General features: G+C 45.0%; 1 protein-coding gene across 2 annotated transcripts; it reads left to right on the forward strand.

Annotated features, from left to right (window-relative positions):
• The first annotated feature begins 7,025 nt into the window (after positions 1 to 7,025).
• Positions 7,026 to 15,315, forward strand: MMGT1 (membrane magnesium transporter 1). 2 transcript variants are annotated; one of them, XM_083424183.1, is made up of 4 exons: positions 7,026 to 7,285; positions 11,114 to 11,166; positions 11,380 to 11,483; positions 12,664 to 15,315. In XM_083424183.1, exons 1-4 carry the CDS (start codon positions 7,204 to 7,206, stop codon positions 12,824 to 12,826), a joined length of 402 nt encoding a protein of 133 aa, XP_083280309.1. In that variant the 5' UTR covers positions 7,026 to 7,203; the 3' UTR covers positions 12,827 to 15,315. The 2 variants fall into 2 exon arrangements, with proteins under 2 accessions (XP_083280309.1, XP_083280310.1); XM_083424184.1 differs by lacking the exon at positions 7,026 to 7,285 and adding an exon at positions 8,263 to 8,356.
• Positions 15,316 to 17,762: the final 2,447 nt, after the last annotated feature.

The following is a 17,762-nucleotide window of genomic DNA, read 5'->3' on the forward strand; positions in this document are numbered from 1 at the left end:
ATCTAAATGTGCAGACTAAAGAAATGGTTACTTTGATACCTTGCCACTTGCCCCAGAGAGCAAGGAAAATAAAGCATTTATCATTTTCAACAGAGATGGCCATAGACATATTAACACTAACTTAATCTACAATATGTAATCCAAAGAAAAACCAGAATTCCCACATCCTCAAGAACAGTGAAATGGTTGGGAAATGTAAAACATCAGCATCAATATGAAAAATGCTTTGTTATTCCCTTTGACAACTGACTATTGGAAAGCTTTCACTCAATTACATTTCGAACAAATGGAATCCATGGTGCCGTTGGGGAGATTTCATGGGATCCCAGTGCAACATCCTAGTGTCTCTGAGGCTTTGGTTCATTATATCTTTCAGTGTCAGTTGTATACTGATATTACAGAACATTATTTCGAGCTATTATTAAAGAGAATTAAATACTTGGATTTGAAAGAATCTGGGCTTCCTGCTATAAGCACATGATAGTATGTAACCTGGAGAGTTGCTTCATTCAGAGTAAAAGCCGCTAAATGCAGGGGGAAGTTTTTGGATTCCATTTCTGTCAGCTGTCATAGTGATTTGAAGACATGAGAGTATAAAGCATATCTTGCTTTCATCAAATTTACCTGCTTACATGTTTATTTGTTTTATAAACAAATCTCTGCTTATCACAAGGAATTGCATACATATAATATATTAATTTTAACTGTAACTACTGCGCCTTTATGGAAGTTTTGGTATCATGTTTATTAGTGATCCAAGGGCCGATCCAATAAACATTCATTCATACTCACTTCATCTTGAGTCTTCCCAAGGGAGGGCTTTACAACCTTGTTCTGCTTCAGCATTTAGTCCAATTAGGTACCATGACTAACAGCCAATGTTATTCATAGGTAAAAAGTAGAAGAATTGCATTTCAGAAATGAAAACAAAGCACAGAACTGACTCCATTCATGAAGTTTGTATTCCAGCGTGATATGAATAAAAGTTTCATTGGACAATCCAAATTCAAATATCATGGGAAGCAGAGAATCACAGAATCATAGAGTTGGAAGAGACCACAAGGGCCATCGAGTCCAACCCCCTGCCAAGCAGGAAACACCATCAGAGCACTCCTGACATATGGTTGTCAAGCCTCTGCTTAAAGACCTCCAAAGAAGGAGACTCCACCACACTCCTTGGCAGCAAATTCCACTGTCGAACAGCTCTTACTGTCAGGAAGTTCTTCCTAATGTTTAGGTGGAATCTTCTTTCTTGTAGTTTGGATCCATTGCTCCGTGTCCGCTTCTCTGGAGCAGCAGAAAACAACCTTTCTCCCTCCTCTAGGTGACATCCTTTTATATATTTGAACATGGCTATCATATCACCCCTTAACCTCCTCTTCACCAGGCTAAACATGCCCAGCTCCCTTATCCGTTCCTCATAAGGCATTGTTTCCAGGCCTTTGACCGTTTTGGTTGCCCTCCTCTGGACACGTTCCAGTTTGTCAGTGTCCTTCTTGAACTGTGGTGCCCAGAACTGGACACAGTACTCCAGGTGAGGTCTGACCAGAGCAGAATACAGTGGCACTATTACTTCCCTTGATCTAGATGCTATACTCCTATTGATGCAGCCCAGAATTGCACTGGCTTTTTTAGCTGCCGCGTCACACTGTTGGCTCATGTCAAGTTTGTGATCAACCAAGACTCCTAGATCCTTTTCACATGTACTGCTCTCAAGCCAGGTGTCACCCATCTTGTATTTGTGCCTCTCATTTTTTTTGCCCAAGTGCAATACTTTACATTTCTCCCTGTTAAAATTCATCTTGTTTGTTTTGGCCCAGTTCTCTAATCTGTCAAGGTCATTTTGAAGTGTGATCCTGTCCTCTGGGGTGTTAGCCACCCCTCCCAGTTTGGTGTCATCTGCAAATTTGATCAGGATGCCCTTGAGTCCATCATCCAAGTCGTTGATAAAGATGTTGAATAAGACAGAACCCTGTGGCACCCCACTAGTCACTCTTCTGCAGGATGAAGAGGAACCATTGATGAGCACCCTTTGGGTTCGGTCAGTCAGCCAGTTACAAATCCACTGAGTGGTAGCATAGTCAAGACCGCATTTTACCAGCTTCTTTACAAGAATATCATGGGACACCTTGTCAAATGCCTTGCTGAGATCAAGGTAGGTTACATCCACTGCGTTCCCTTCATCTACCAGGCTTGTAATTCTGTCAAAAAATGAGATCAGGTTAGTCTGACATGACTTATTTTTCAGAAATCCATGCTGACTATTGGTGATCACAGCATTCATTTCTAGGTGCTCACAGACTGTTTGCTTAATGATCTGATCCAGAATCTTCCCTGGTATTGATGTCAGACTGACTGGGCAGTAATTATTTAAAGGTAAAGGTAAAGGTACACCTGCCCGTACGGGCCAGTCTTGACAGACTCTAGGGTTGTGCGCCCATCTCACTCAAAGAGGCCGGGGGCCAGCGCTGTCCGAAGACACTTTTGGGTCACGTGGCCAGCGTGACATAGCTGCTCTGGCGAGCCAGAGCCGCACACGGAAACGCCGTTTACCTTCCCGCTAGTAAGCGGTCCCTATTTATCTACTTGCACCCGAGAGTGCTTTCGAACTGCTAGGTTGACAGGCGCTGGGACCGAACAGCGGGAGCGCACCCCGCCGCGGGGATTCGAACCGCCGACCTTTCGATCGGCAAGCCCTAGGCGCTGAGGCTTTAACCCACAGCGCCACCCGTGTCCGGTAATTATTTGGGTCCTCTCTTTTCCCCTTTTTGAAAATAGGGACAACATTTGCCCTCCTCCAGTCTGCCGGGACTTCGCCTGTTCTCCAGGAATTCTCAAAGATGACTGATCTCAGTGGTTCTGAGATCACATCTGCCAGTTCTTTTAATACTCTTGGATGCAGTTCATCTGGCCCTGGAGACTTGAATACATCTAAACTAGCCAAGTATACTTGTACTATCTCCTTAGTTATTCTGGGCTGTGTTTCCTCTGCTGAATCATTTGCTCCAAATTCTTCAGATCGGGCATTGTTTTCTTTATCGGAGAAGACTGAGGCAAATAAGGCATTGAGTTCAGCCCTTTCTGTGTCCCCTGTTTGCATTTCACCATCTTCTCCTCTGAGTGACCCCACTGTTTCTTTGTTCTTCCTTTTGCTACGAACATACCCATAAAAGCCTTTTTAGTTGCTTTTAACCTCTCTAGCAAGCCTGAGTTCATTCTGTTCTTTAGCTTTTCTGACTTTGTGTCTACACATGCTGGCTATTTGTTTGAATTCCTTTTTGGTGGTTTCCCCCCTTTTCCATTTTTTGTACACATCCTTTTTTAATCTTAACTCAGTTAAAAGTTCTTTAGATAGCCACCCTGGCTTCTTTAGGCACCTTCCATGTTTCCGTCTCATTGGTATTGCCTGAAGTTGTGCTTTTACTATCGCCCTCTTAACAAACTCCCAGCCATCATGAACTCCCTTTCCTTTTAGTATTACTCTCCATGGGATCTCACCCAGCACTTCCCTAAGTTTTATGAAGTCGGCTTTCTTAAAGTCAAGAAATTGAGTCCTAGTATGCTTGACTGCTCCTTTCTGCTATATAGTAAACTTCAGAAGAGCATGATCACTCGTCCCTAATGATCCTTCCACTTCTACCCCACTAACCAGGTCATCAACATTGGTTAGGACCAGATCTAAAATGGCTGTTCCTCTTGTTGCTTCTCCCACTTTCTGGACAACGAAGTTGTCTGCAAGGCCAGTGAGGAATCTGTTTGACCTTATGCTCTTGGCTGAGTTTGACATCCAACAAATATCCGGGTAATTGAAGTCCCCCATTACTACTATCTCCCTTCCTTTTGCATGCTTGGCCATCTGTTCCAGGAAGGCATCATCTATGACCTCCGTTTGGCTTGGGGATCTATAGTAAACTCCCACAATGAGGTCACTGTTATTCTTCTCTCCCTTAATTTTGACCCAAATGCTCTCACTTTGGCTTTGAGGTTCTAAATCCTGGATCTCTTCACAGGTATACACATCCCTGACATATAATGCCACTCCTCCTCCTTTCCTGTCTGGTCTGTTTCTCTGAAATAGATTGTATCCCTCCATTTTTACATTCCAATTGTGGGACTTATCCCACCAGGTTTCAGTGATGCCTATTATGTCATATTTAGTTTGCTGTACCAAGAGCTCAAGCTCATCTTGTTTATTTCCCATGCTTTGCGCATTAGTGTACAGACATTGAAGCCCATTAATCATTCCCCCGTGTCTCTTATTTAAGGATTTTTTCCTCCCACCACCAGGTCTGCATGCTGTTTGCTCCATTTGGTCTATGACATCTGGATGATCATCTTCATCAGTTGATAGACTCCTACCTTCAGGAGCACTGTCTCCCTCCCCCACATTAGTCAGTTTAAAGCCCTCCTGATGAGGTTTCTGAGATTTTTGGCAAAAACATTCCTCCCAACCGTTGTGAGGTGCAGCCCATCGCTTGCCAGAAGTCCATCTTCCAGAAACTGCAGTCCATGATCGAAGAATCCAAACCGTTCCTGTTTACACCATTTGCGAAGCCAGCTGTTTACTTCCACTATTTTTCCCTCTCTCCCTGGGCCACGTCGTTGAACTGGGAGGACAGATGAGATGACAATTTGTGCATTTAATTGCTTCAATTTCCTGCCCAGAGCCTCGTAGTCTCTTTTGATCTTCTGGAGGCTATTGCAAGCAGTGTCATTGGTCCCCACATGAACCAAGAGGAAGGGGTATTCGTCAGTGGGTTTTATGATTCCTTGCACTTGTTCAGTTACATCTTGGATCTTAGCCCCGGGGAGACAGCACACTTCCCGAGACATCTTGTCAGGCCCACAGATGACTGCTTCTGTTCTCCTCAGTAGGGAATCCCCTATCACCACTACACGCCTCCTCTTAGGTTTGGTCGGGGTAATTCCGTGAGCTGTCCGTTCCAAGGTCACCTGCACATTCCCTGAGGACTGACTTTGCTGCTCGTCTTCATATACCTTATCGACTGTAATGAGGGAGAGATCCTCAAATGGAGTCTGCTCTTCGTCTTCCATGCTAGGGGAGAGGACCTCAAAACGATTGTGTATTTCTAAACAATCAGAGCGAATTATGATACTGCCAGTTTTCAGTTCCTCATCCTTAGCATGGAAAATTCCTTCTCACAGCTGCAATACACTAAGAAGTCCCACAGGTAAGTACCTATTATTATTATTATTATTATTATTATTATGCCCTTCCCACAAGGGAGCCCAGGGCAGTGTACAACATAATTCATGAATACAAACATCTCAAAATATTAAAATATTAAAAATTATATACCTTATGATGGAAGCCTAATGCAAACATTGATAAGTATTGACACCCATGATCTGAAAATGATTAAATGAAGATTAACACCCCATCACTAGCTTTTTTAAAAAAGTATATTAATCATAGATTAATAAAGAAAACAAGAAATAAATTAGTTAATAAAGCAAGAAGGAAAGAAATAATAAGAGAGTGCTGCAGTGCAATTCTCTGCATGTCTACTCAGATGTAAGGGCCCATTGAGTTCAATGGGAATTTTAACCTTGATCATGAAAAGCTAAATTATTGTATAATGATGCTCCCAGACCATCCATAATATTAAATGACTAATGATAAATACATTATACCTTTGCTTGATAAAATTTCTGGACGTCATTAATACTGTGTCAGTTTTGCAGGAAAGAGCAGCTACCATTTTTAAATTATTCCATTCTAGTGGCTCCCAATAAAAACTCTGCAGAGCCCAAGTTTCCCTTTTCCTTTTACCCTCCTCAAAAGGCTGCCTTGGTGGCTTACAAATATCTCTTACAAAGACAGCCTTTCCCCTCCGTTTTATAATCTAAAAGACACGACACAAAAGGTAGCATCTTTCAGATATTAAACCTGAGGGCAGAGACTGTCTCATCAGTGACATTTGTAAGTCACTCTGGCAGTCTTTTTTAAACCGAAGAGCAGGATAAAAATGCTTTAAATATAATACAAATAAATCATTGGAAGGGCTTATGTTTCCACCTATCTTGCTACTGAGAATGTTATTATTGTTTTGACATTTCTGCTTAACTTTAGATAGCCAAGGCTTCAATATTATTACTATCCTATACTATTCTTTAACTACCTAGAAGGCCTTTTCTTTTAAAATTATTTTTAAAATATATTATTCAAACAATATGCAAGAGTCTCACTTAAAGCAACATTTGAACCAGTGACTTCCAGACCCACCCTATGGCTGGAAGGTGAGGCCTTCTTGGTGGTGGCTCCACCAGGTTTGCTGGGGGCAAGGGCAGGACCTTATCAATGGTGGCTCCCCCTTTGTTGGACACCTTCCTTCATTACTGAATCTCAGAAGAAATTTAGGAACACCTCTTAATTGCTCAGGGGTTTGGTGGCTGGAAGATATACTGCTTCTGGCAACTCTGAGATTCCTAGTTGTGAATAGCTTCAAGTTGTGGGGGTTTTTTATCTAAAAAAACTGGTGTCAACGCTTTGGCTGTTTTTAAAATGCTTGTGAATTATTTTTAACGGCCGCTTTAAGTTGGTTTAAATGTTTGCTCTTGCTGTGCCTGCCATCTTTGTGCTCCTTCGGCAGGAATAGGACCCGGATTCTGTCAGTTGATTGATGATTTGATTGATTGACCCGGATTAGTAATAACTGTTTTATTATGTTTCTTCATGGCCTGCTTGATGCGGTTGTCTTTTTCAATTTAAAAGTTCCCCTTGCTTTGTATATGGATATTTATCGGTTATGGGAAAGGCGCTTGGTGACAAGAGGAGAACAGGAAGAGGCGCTGAGAGCGAAGAAAAGAGGCGCCAAACTCATCCCCTCAGAAACTCGGGTGCGACCGAGCCAAGAGAGAGTCAGGCAGCGAAGAAGGGCGTGTGGCGCAGCCATTGGCAGGCCCACTTGAACTCGGCTCCGCCCACTTCCGCCGATTCGCGCCGCCGCCGCCGCCGCCACCAGCAGCGGCCCCGCCTTCCTCCTTCCTCTCTGAGGCGCTTGCTTGAGAGGCTCCCACCAGCCTCCGCTGCGCACTACGTCATCCCCGCGCGCCGATCGGCGAAGGCCCGACTCCTCGCGTCGCATCGCGTTCGCGTCTCAGCTCTCGCCGGAAGCTTCCCGCTGGCCTTTCGTGCGCGTGCGCGGCCCCGGCAGTGCCTGTGAGGGAACGAGGCAGACGATGGCGGCTGCCTCTCTGTGGAAAGGGCTGGTCGGCGTCGGACTCTTCGCCCTGGCGCACGCGGCCTTCTCCGCCGCGCAGCGTGAGTGGCTCCGGCCTCCGCCTGCGGCGGCAGCGCCCCGTCCCGTCGCCCTACGCGCATGCGCACCCTGGCGGAGGGGGTGTCCTGGTGGGCTTCGGCGCCCCCCTCGCCGCCCGGCCCAGCCCCCCCTCCTGGGAAGGGGCGGGGGGCGCCGAGGATTCCCAGGCGGGGCGGGGGCGCGAGCAGGACGTGTCTTCTGGAATGTGCCGCCTCCCTGGGGGGCGGCCCCGGCAGGGGGTGTCCCAAGGGCCGCTCGGGTTCCTGGCTGGCCCGGGGCCGCCAGCGTTTCCCCGCCTCACCTACTGGGTGGGAGGGAGGGAATCCCGCCTGCCGCGTTTAGAGGAAAGGGAGGAGGTCCGTGTCCGAAATTGCGAGGGTAGAATTAACCAGTGCCGGATTTACGTATAAGCTCAACAAGCTCTAGCATAGGGCCCCACTCTTTTGGGGGGTGGCCAAAAAAATTAAGGGGGGAAAAACCTGGATGTACATTTCCAAAATATAAGTTCAACAATTACTTTGATAAAATACATATTTTGTTATGTGCAAATGGCGTTAGATACCTATGAGATCCATAAATTACCATATAGCATATACTCAACACAAAAAACAGCAACAATTTGTTGTGGACAAAGGACAGCTGGACATATCAAGGGCCCCGTTACCTTCAGGAGCTTATAGCTTAGGGCCTCATCAAGCCTAAATCCGGCCCTGACCACCACGGAGAAGAATGTGGCTGTGCAGCATGGGAATTGTGGTAGAGTCGGAAGGGGATCCCGTAGGACATCCAGGGCAAATGCAGGAGCAGTTTGTAGGCACAATCCTGCTCTGGTTGACTGCGTTCAGTAGGGCTTGCTCTCAAGTAAGGGTGCATAGGGCTGTAGCCTTGCTGTGGGTGAAGCTTATGCTGATTTGAGCCCACAACTTTTTTCAGGTGTGTGAGACATCAGGAGATAGAATTTTATGAGACGCTAGTGAAATACCCATTATTACGTATGGCAGCCATTGGAACCTGGGAGGGATGGATTGTTGCCTCCTCACATTCCCAGATACTGAGCATTGTACACATTCCCGGTACCATCCTGATTTCTGGTTTTTGTCCATGCCCGACTGTGGTGGGAAAATGTCAGACCTTATCTTAGGCTGTGTAGTTGTTGGATCCCAAGACCTTAAAAAGAACAGTCTACAAAAGGTTTCTCTGATCTCTGTAGCACTAAGATGGTGAATGGCACCTGGTGAAATTTTGCCTTTATGTTCGTCTCATAGAATTCTAAGCCTGGCAGTGAATAGAACAAAGACTTTTAATGGCTGGAAATGGAACTTGATGTGGAAAGACTATGGAGTGTAGTGGGTGGAATAGGAGTGCCATTAGAAGTCAAGGGGATCAGTTGGATTGGTGTGACACCAGCGTACACTGTGGGAGAGAGGTTGGGAAAACTAAGCTGGTGTTAGGATAAAGGCAGCTGGTGAGTAGCAGGTGCTTGACTAAGGCAATAGGGAATAGATGTATCAAGTATGATGTGGAGACAGTATGTTTTTGTCAGTTGTGTGAATGAAGGGAGTCTTAAGCTCAGAAGGTGGTGGTCATCTCAGCAGAAGTGCTGGATTAATCATGCAACTCCTGATGCAATGTGTTCCTTGATCTGGTCTCTACATCTGTAATCTGTACGCCAGATGAGCTAACAGTAACCATGCAAATCCCTTCAGGGTTATGTGCGTCAGTATGAATCCCCCAGATACAGCAGTCAAGATTTTAATGGGAACAGCTTGTTGGGAACATATCTAACCAGTTTTGTAATACAGTGGTACCTCTGGTTACAGACGCTTCAGGTTACAGACTCCGCCCACCCAGAAATAGTACCTCGGGTTAAGAACTTTGCTTCAGGATGAGAACAGAAATCGTGCGGCGCCAGAGGGAGGCCCCATTAGCTAAGTGGTATCTCTGGTTAAGAACAGTTTCATGTTAAGAACGGACCTCCAGAATGAATTAAGTTCTTAACCTGAGGTACCATTGTATCTAGATTGGTTACTGGTTTGCTTCGAAACTCTGTTCAAGTTGTTGGTTTTAACCTTGGAAACTCATAATTGCTTGAGACTCTGGTCCCTAAGGTTTGCCTTCTCCCACATCAGCCTTCAGTAAGATCTCCTACTGAGGCCCCTCTGAGAGCCACCACCATTAAAGATAATGTGGGCAATAATGAAGGAGAGGGTTTTCTCATATGTGGCAGGTCAGTTGTAGAGTATAATTTAAAGTAGTATTGGGGAATGCTGTATTTTAGAAGATACTTCATGTTTTGCTGCTTTAATTGCTATTTCACATGTGCATTCTGCTGTGTTGACTACTTTTCATTATATATTATTTTATTTAAAAATTGCATTGCATACCACTCTAGGATAAATATTAAGAAGAGTAGTATAGAAACACCAAAAATGGATGAGTAGCTGGGCTAGTAATTTCATGGGCCCATGAAATTACTCCTGGAATTTCTCCTGGAACTGTCACACAATGGGTTTTGGTGACTGGACTGGTGGCATGCTGCCAGACCTTGGCCTAGTCCATAAAATACTTGGATTGAAGGCAGCCAATGTGAATTCCCCATTTGTATCTTTTTGCTCTAACATAGATTGTAATCTGTGGGGTAGGGACAGATTCTCTCTGATATGGGCACTTGGACACTGTTCAAGTAACCAGTTAAAATAGTACGGTAGCGGCTTGTCCCCCCAACTCTATATGTGTGTACTGACACCCTGGCCAACAAACATGAGTGACTGCTGACATTGTACCAGTTGTAACATTTTCAGCTTAGTTGTGAAATTGCATTGTGAATTTGCATAAACTCCTATATTTCTGGATCAGGGCAGTCAGTTGAACAGGAGAAGCTAGATGGTGGAGTGATTTGTTTCTGTTGCCGGCAGTGATTCCCTGTTATGACAAGTTTGGGAGAACGGTTTAATATGCATACTGAAGCAACATAGACTGGTTGCCTTTAGTTGAAATAGTGATCAGTGGTTGTCTAAATGAGCCGGAAGTGCAAGGGACGCGGGTGGCGCTGTGGGTTAAACCCTCAGTGCCTAGGGCTTGCCGATCGAAAGGTCAGCGGTTCGAATCCCCGCGGCGGGGTGCGCTCCCGCTGTTCGGTCCCAGCGCCTGCCAACCTAGCAGTTCGAAAGCACCCCCGGGGGCAAGTAGATAAATAGGGACCGCTTACTAGCGGGAAGGTAAACGGCGTTTCTGTGTGCTGCGCTGGCTCGCCAGATGCAGCTTGTCACACTGGCCACGTGACCCGGAAGTGTCTCCGGACAGCGCTGGCCCTCGGCCTCTTGAGTGAGATGGGCGCACAACCCTAGAGTCTGTCAAGACTGGCCCGTACGGGCAGGGGTACCTTTACCTTAAATGAGCTTGAGGCCTTTCTGTAAGATATGTGAGGAGAAGGGTCATGGCATGCAGAAAGTCTGTGGTTCAGTCCCAGACATCTCCAGGTACGTATGGGCAAGACCTGACTGAAGCCCTGCAGAACTGTTGCCAATCCTTGTGGACAAGTGCACTAAAGAACTGACTTGGAATAAGGCAGCAGAGAGCTACCAGTGATTCTCTTGCATTACTCAGTTATAGCTGTTGGACACATTTCTCTTGTGTGCACTATGGAGATTAGTTAATCCACCAAGGCAAGATTTGAAGATCTGATTAATAATCAGAAAGAGAAACTGAGGTGGAGGTGGCTTTTTACCTGTAGTGGAGTTGATAGAAAACCCAGCTGTGTGGCCCCTTTTTTGCTCCGTGAACATAGAAAGGAAATCAGATTAATTTACCAGCATGTCTTCATTTTGCAGATCGCTCCTACATGAGATTAACAGAAAAGGAAGATGAAACTTTGCCAATAGATGTAAGTTAAATGTTCTTTTTCTTTCAGTGATGCAAGTGCTGACTTGACTGTGATCCGTAAGATGACACATTTCCATTTAAACTAGTATGGTTGCAATGGAATAAGGTGGGGGGATGAAACATCCAGGAACAAATTAAACGTTTTCACTGGCTTGTGGACTTGTATGGATAGTGTACTGTGTAACTTAATTCTGGCTGTTTACTTTTGTTACAGATAGTGCTTCAAACACTGTTGGCCTTTGCGGTTACCTGTTACGGCATAGTACATATTGCAGGGGAATTTAAAGACATGGATGCTACTTCAGAGCTGAAGAATAAGTATGTTTTTACCCATTTCTTTCTGCTGGCATTATTACTTTGCTCAGTGCTTTGCTTTTTATTCTTTCCCCCACCCTTTACATCAGGCAATCTTCCAGGTCTGTTTAAAGAGGAGGGTTTCTCTCTCCTGATCAGTTAGAAGACGTTTAGCAGTTGTTATTTCATCATTTGCACAATGCTGTAAGATTGAGAAACTACAGCTTGCTGTACTCCCCTCTCACACATGGCAAAGTTAAAAGAATCTATTAGTAATTGTTATTATTGGATTTATTAGTTACTTTTTCTTTGCTACTGCAACTCAAAGTAACTTACACACATTAAAACCAGGGGTGTGTGGCTGTGGGTGTGTATATCCCCACCCACTCTAAAAGACCAGATAGTTAAGAGCCAGATGCCTGGTTAAAAAGGGAAGTTTTTGCCATGTTGACTATGAAACCTACATGATTAGCAGGTATCCACCATCTGAATATCAGCAGAAAAATAGGAAGGCTGTAACCTTCATGCCCAATTCCTGTTGGACTCTTGTGGGAAGCAGGAGGAAGGAACAGATGGCTGCTTGATCCAGCAAGACTCTTCATGGGGTGATGGGAGCCAAAGGGAGATTGCTCAGGAAGCGGTGGAGATAATTGAGAAAATGGTAGAACAAGCTCTTCAGTTTAGCGCGTCCTGGATTTCTTCTGCTTTTTCTGCCTCCCATTATCCTGCCAGGCTCTGGCCTTAACTCCATCTTATTGCCACATTTTTGGTAGCCATCTTTGGCCTGGCCCCAGCATCCTTCTCTGTCTTGATGCCCCAGTGTGGTTCCTGTGGTTTGTCACCCCTGCTGCTGCTGCTGCTGCTGCTACTTCTAGCTAAGAACAGATCATATTTTTATCTTGGAGTTTGATTCTTATCTCTCTACTTGCCTCCATTGCACTGTGTGTGTTTGCTGTTTCTGGTTTTTTCATGTGATTTTAATTTTTATAAGCTACCCTGAGCATTGCATATTCGTTTGAAGGGTGGAATAGAAATTCTTACTAGTATTGGGGCAGGAGGCCAAGTTTGAACTTTTTAATATGTCCAAGGAAGATCTGAAGGTAACCTTGGTTATGGCATTTTAACCAGAATAGGACTGTGAATTAACAGTTATGATTTGTTGCCAATTGCACTTCTCTCCTTTTTGTTCTGCTTTTTGTTTCAGGACATTTGACACATTAAGGAACCATCCATCCTTCTACGTTTTTAATCACCGGGGCAGAGTATTTTTCCAGTCCCCAGACACGGTCCATTCTTCCTCCAACAGGGATGCTTTGTCGTCTAGCGCATCGCTGAAGTTGCGAAAATTTGAACCTCTTCGCCGTTAAAGATTTTTACAGATTATTCTAAAAATAGAACAGGACACTGAGCTGTAACATTGGAGTTGGGGGTGTAAACACTTTTATTTCATTTCTGGAGCAGTATTTATATTGATCATCCAGACTTTATAAATATATATATATATATAATTATTAAAAAGGACCTTCTTCAAACACTGTTAATGACAATGACTGAATTTTGAATTGGCAGAACAGTGTAATTTGTTGCTAGAATTATGCTGTGAAACATCACTTTACTTTTTGTCCATTAGCCCACCATCATGGTTGATTCGAATTTAGTGAAAGCAAATTCTTTATTTCCAAAAAGTAGGTGATTGTTTTAATGCCACAGATGAGCACAGAAGAAAGGGATATTGGCTTATGCTGCTGTTCTGTTGAATGCTGAGGAAGGGGGCTGCTTTGTGTCTATCCCTTCCCTCCTATCCTTAACACAGAGGACAATGGTGATTGTGTTTCTTTCCTGTCTTCAGCACTTTGGCTGAAGTAATGTGGTCGCTGTTATGACCAGCATCAGAGACATTCAGACAGGCAGTTCTGAAGTGGGAACTTTACTCAAACTGTTGCCAGGGACACAAAAGCTCCCTTCGTTTATTGCTCAGTGTCCTTGAGCTACCTTGAAATGCTCACAGGTTTTGAAGGGAAATGGATCATTTTTGAGAGTCATTGGAGATCTCACTGGGGGTTAGGCAGGAAGGATGCTTACATCCTTACTACACCATCTGTAGTCTCATCCACTTTACACCAAGCTCCTTCTAATTGTAGCAAGTGCTAGCTGTTGCCTAAGCTGGGAGCAAGGTGGATCGCAACCGGATTACTGCTGCAAAGCAGGAGGGCTGTACCTGAGGAAGGGCTGCAAGTGTGGGTGAGGATGGGACTGCTACATGAGCAAGTGGCTTATAACATACAAGGATCTCAGGGACTGCTTAGGATGTCTGTCTTGAGATGCCACAAGGCTGTTCAGTTTGTTCTTGTAACGTGGACAAGTTGTTTCCTGACTTTCTGCTCAGAAGGGTGCATTTTACTCCAGCTCCCTCCATTTAGAAGTGTGCACTCTCACTGAAAACGTAGGACGAAGTTTGTCCAGAGGTGGGAGAGCTGCTTTGCTTTTGTTTAAACAATTTACCCCGTTTGTCTTGTTTTTCCACTTTGCTGCATTGCTCTTTTGCTAATGGCATCTCCGAATCACCTGCCTTGGAGCATGTGGGGTGTTTAAGCAGAGGGAATAGATTCACTAAATTTAGTTTGTCCCCATGTTTGTTTGCCATAGATTTAAACTGGTTGGAGTGGGCTGCAGGAAAGCTGTCCGTCTCTCCTTGGCTGCAATGGCGTGTTTACATTTTACTTTTTCTGCAGTGAAAGAAAGGTGCCCCATCCACTTGTGGCAGCACAGTATAGACGCATGGGCATCAACTGCTGGTGCACTTGTGATAGAATAAAACAATGCATTCCACCCAATATGGTTTGCTCTTTTCTCTGCATGGTGGTTCCTGGTTCCACGAAAGGCACCCTAACCACAGGGGTCAGGATGGTTGAGCTGTGAATGTAAAGGAGACATGGCCTTGTTTAAACTCAGATTGCTGCTTGTTCATGGAAGTTATTTTAGTGTTACAGTCCCCCCAAGTACACGCAGTGGCAAACTGAACATAAAGTCTGTTATGTAATGGCCTTACTGTTCCCTACCATCCCTTGTCCTGGAGTGAAGACTCCTGCTCTGTAAAACCTGAAACAGTGCTTCGGAACTAAGCACAGAGAACAGCAGCTGGTGGGATCTCCTTTTCTTGACGAGAGAGGCTGCAGGTCTTATGCTTCACCTACTTGATGGTTCACTTTAATATTTCCTTTAAAGCCAATGAAGGTCTCCCAGCACATTTTCAGAATTACAGCTGCTACTGTTGGGAGTTAAGAGCCAAGTTTTTCTTGACCCTGTATGGGTGATCTGGGCTGCATAAAAGGATCTTGTCCCTTGTGGTAACCCGGCTCCCTGTGGATCTCATTGCATAAAATTGAGGTGGGGTGAGAAAAGTACCCAATCCAATCTTGCAGCGCAGTCCTGAATGTTTGCTAGGAAAAGGTTGCACAGTGCAGCGGAGCTTGTGGGCTAGTGGCTGTGCATAAGAGAATGGCCGGTGTCACAGGTGTCCTTCAGTTTGAACTCCCCTCCCCCTGTCTTAGTACCATGTATGAAAATCATTTTCAGCTAAACTCTCCTTATTAACCAGGGGCCTACAAACCTGGCAAGAACCTGCTTTGGGTTGCCAAAAAGGCTCCATCACAGCAGGGCATCACTGCATGAACGGAGTCCTCCCCATGTTTGTGTTTTAAGTTTGCAACCTATTGAATGCCCTTTGGGCATTTAAACTTGCAAGGAGTAGCAGCTTGAACCTCCAGCATTGACATTAACTATCACGTGTGCAAAACTTGTTCTTTCATTTTTGATCTTGCATTGCCTAATAAAGAACCAACATCCTTAAAAAGCACATGGGGTATGAATTCTTTCTTCAAGGATTGAACTAAGAAAAATGCCACTTTTATAAAGCTGAAGGGTAGTTTTAAATACACCCATTATTTTCCCTTTTATTCGGAAAAGGCTTGTGTTTTACTGCACTTGCTGCTGTACTGGATTGAATTTGCCTTCTGGTTTGCATAGAGCAGTGGTGGTTGGCAACCTTTTTAAGCCCACAGGCACAGCAAAGGTAAAAGACTCCTGGATGGTTAAATCCAGTCAAAGGTTACTGTGGGGTTGCGTCGCTCATCTCGCTTTCAGGCCAAGGGACCTGGTGTTTGTCCACAGACAGCTTTCTGGGTCCTGTGGCCAGCAGGACTAAACCGCTTCTGGCACAATGGAACACCATGATGGAAACACCGTTTACCTTCTCGCCACAGTGATACCTATTTATCTACCTGCACTGGTGTGCTTTCAAACTGCTAGTTTGACAGAGGCTGGGACAGAGCAACGGGAGCTCACCCTGTCATGGGGATTTGAACCGCCAACTTTCCAATTAGCAAGCCCAAGAGGCTCAGTGGTTTAGACCACAGCGCTACCCGCGTCCCTTCTACAGGCACAGTAGAAACTTACGGGCTACTATAGAACATTTTTCCCAGGCCTTATTTCAGGAGGAAGACATTGCCAGGAAAGCATGCAAGCAACTGAATCCTAGTGCTACTGTTAGAAGCCCATGACTTGAATCTCTGTACAAAAAGCTTACCTGTTTTTTGAAAAGCTAGCATTACTTCCCACCATCTGAGTTGGCAACTTCTTTTGAATACGTAAGATTTTTTCAGTATAAGATTATTGAGGCAGGCAGAGCTCCAGCTTTAGCCTGAAGTAGCAGCATAGGAGCAGCTCCTCTATTTGAGAGACACCCACTAGAATTTTATAAATAGCAGCTAAATTAGATAGCTGTGGCCGTGTCTGTTTACGCCAGGGGTAGGCAACCTAAGGCCCGGGGGCCAGATGTGGCCCAATTGCCTTCTCAATCTGGCCCGTGGACGGTCTGGGAATCAGCATGTTTTTACATGAGTAGAATGTGTGCTTTTATTTAAAATGCCCCTCTGGGTTATTTGTGGGGCATAGGAATTTGTTCACACCCCCCCCCCCCCAAATATAGTCTGGCCCACCACATGGTCTGAGGGACGGTGGACCAGCCTATGGCTGGAAAAGGCTGCCGACCCCTGGTTTACACCCACACAGGTGAGAGGAAGTTCTAAGGAGCTGCTATTATAAAGCTCGATTGCAATACACAAAATGCAATATCCCGTCTCTTGGGATAAAAGTAGTGGTTGTGTTTTGATAGCAACACCAACCCTTTCTCTGCGACATGCCTCTCCCTTGTATTGGTACCACTGTATTATGGCAAGCAGCCATGCAGAATACACCTAATTTGCCTAGCAAGTAAATTTTAACATAGTTGAAATTGCCTGCCTAGCCAGTAATCCCGATGAACTCTGCTTACTAAATTTAAAATCTGTTCCAACTCATTAGTTAGCATCATTAGCTAAGGAGCAATAACAGCCAGCATGCAAGTAGTTACTCCATACTCCACACTGAGAACTAGCAATCTGATAAATCAGGGATTTGGTACCTGCTTTTCTCTTGAGACTGCAATTTCCATCCGCCCCACCCAGCTTGGCCAGTTGTCAAGACCTCACCTAGTCAGACCTCACCTGGAGCAGTGTGTCCAGTTCTGGGCACCACAGTTCAAGAAGGACACTGACAAACTGGAACGTGTCCAGAGGAGGGCAACCAAAATGGTCAAAGGCCTGGAAACGATGCCTTATGAGGAACGGCTAAGGGAGCTGGGCATGTTTAGCCTGGAGAAGAGGAGGTTAAGGGGGGATATGATAGCCATGTTCAAATATATAAAAGGATGTCACATAGAGGAGGGAGAAAGGTTGTTTTCTGCTGCTCCAGAGAAGCGGACACGGAGCAATGGATCCAAACTACAAGAAAGAAGATTCCACCTAAACATTAGGAAGAACTTCCTGGCAGTAAAAGCTGTTCGACAGTGGAATTTGCTGCCAAGGAGTGTGGTGGAGTCTCCTTCTTTGGAGGTCTTTAAGCAGAGGCTTGACAACCATATGTCAGGAGTGCTCTGATGGTGTTTCCTGCTTGGCAGGGGGTTGGACTCGATGGCCCTTGTGGTCTCTTCCAACTCTATGATTCTATGGTCAGGGAGGAGGGAACTCTTGTCCAGGAGCACAGGGACGGCCATATGCTGTTCCTCAGTAGAAAGTTTTCATGGAAGCCTTTTTCAGACAGGTGTAAGCTGCAGTTTTTCAATCTAAACCAGACTTCTTATTTGTTCCAAAGTTGCTTTAAACAAGTTTGTCTACAGGTAAAAAATGGGCAATCAAGTATTCCTCATGTAAACATTTTCTCAAAGATAATGCATGGTGGTGGCGGCAGTAAAAATAAGACCTGCAC

This window comes from Podarcis tiliguerta (assembly GCF_965153285.1).
Source record: "Podarcis tiliguerta genome assembly, chromosome: Z".
Classification (NCBI taxonomy): Eukaryota; Metazoa; Chordata; class Lepidosauria; order Squamata; family Lacertidae; genus Podarcis; species Podarcis tiliguerta.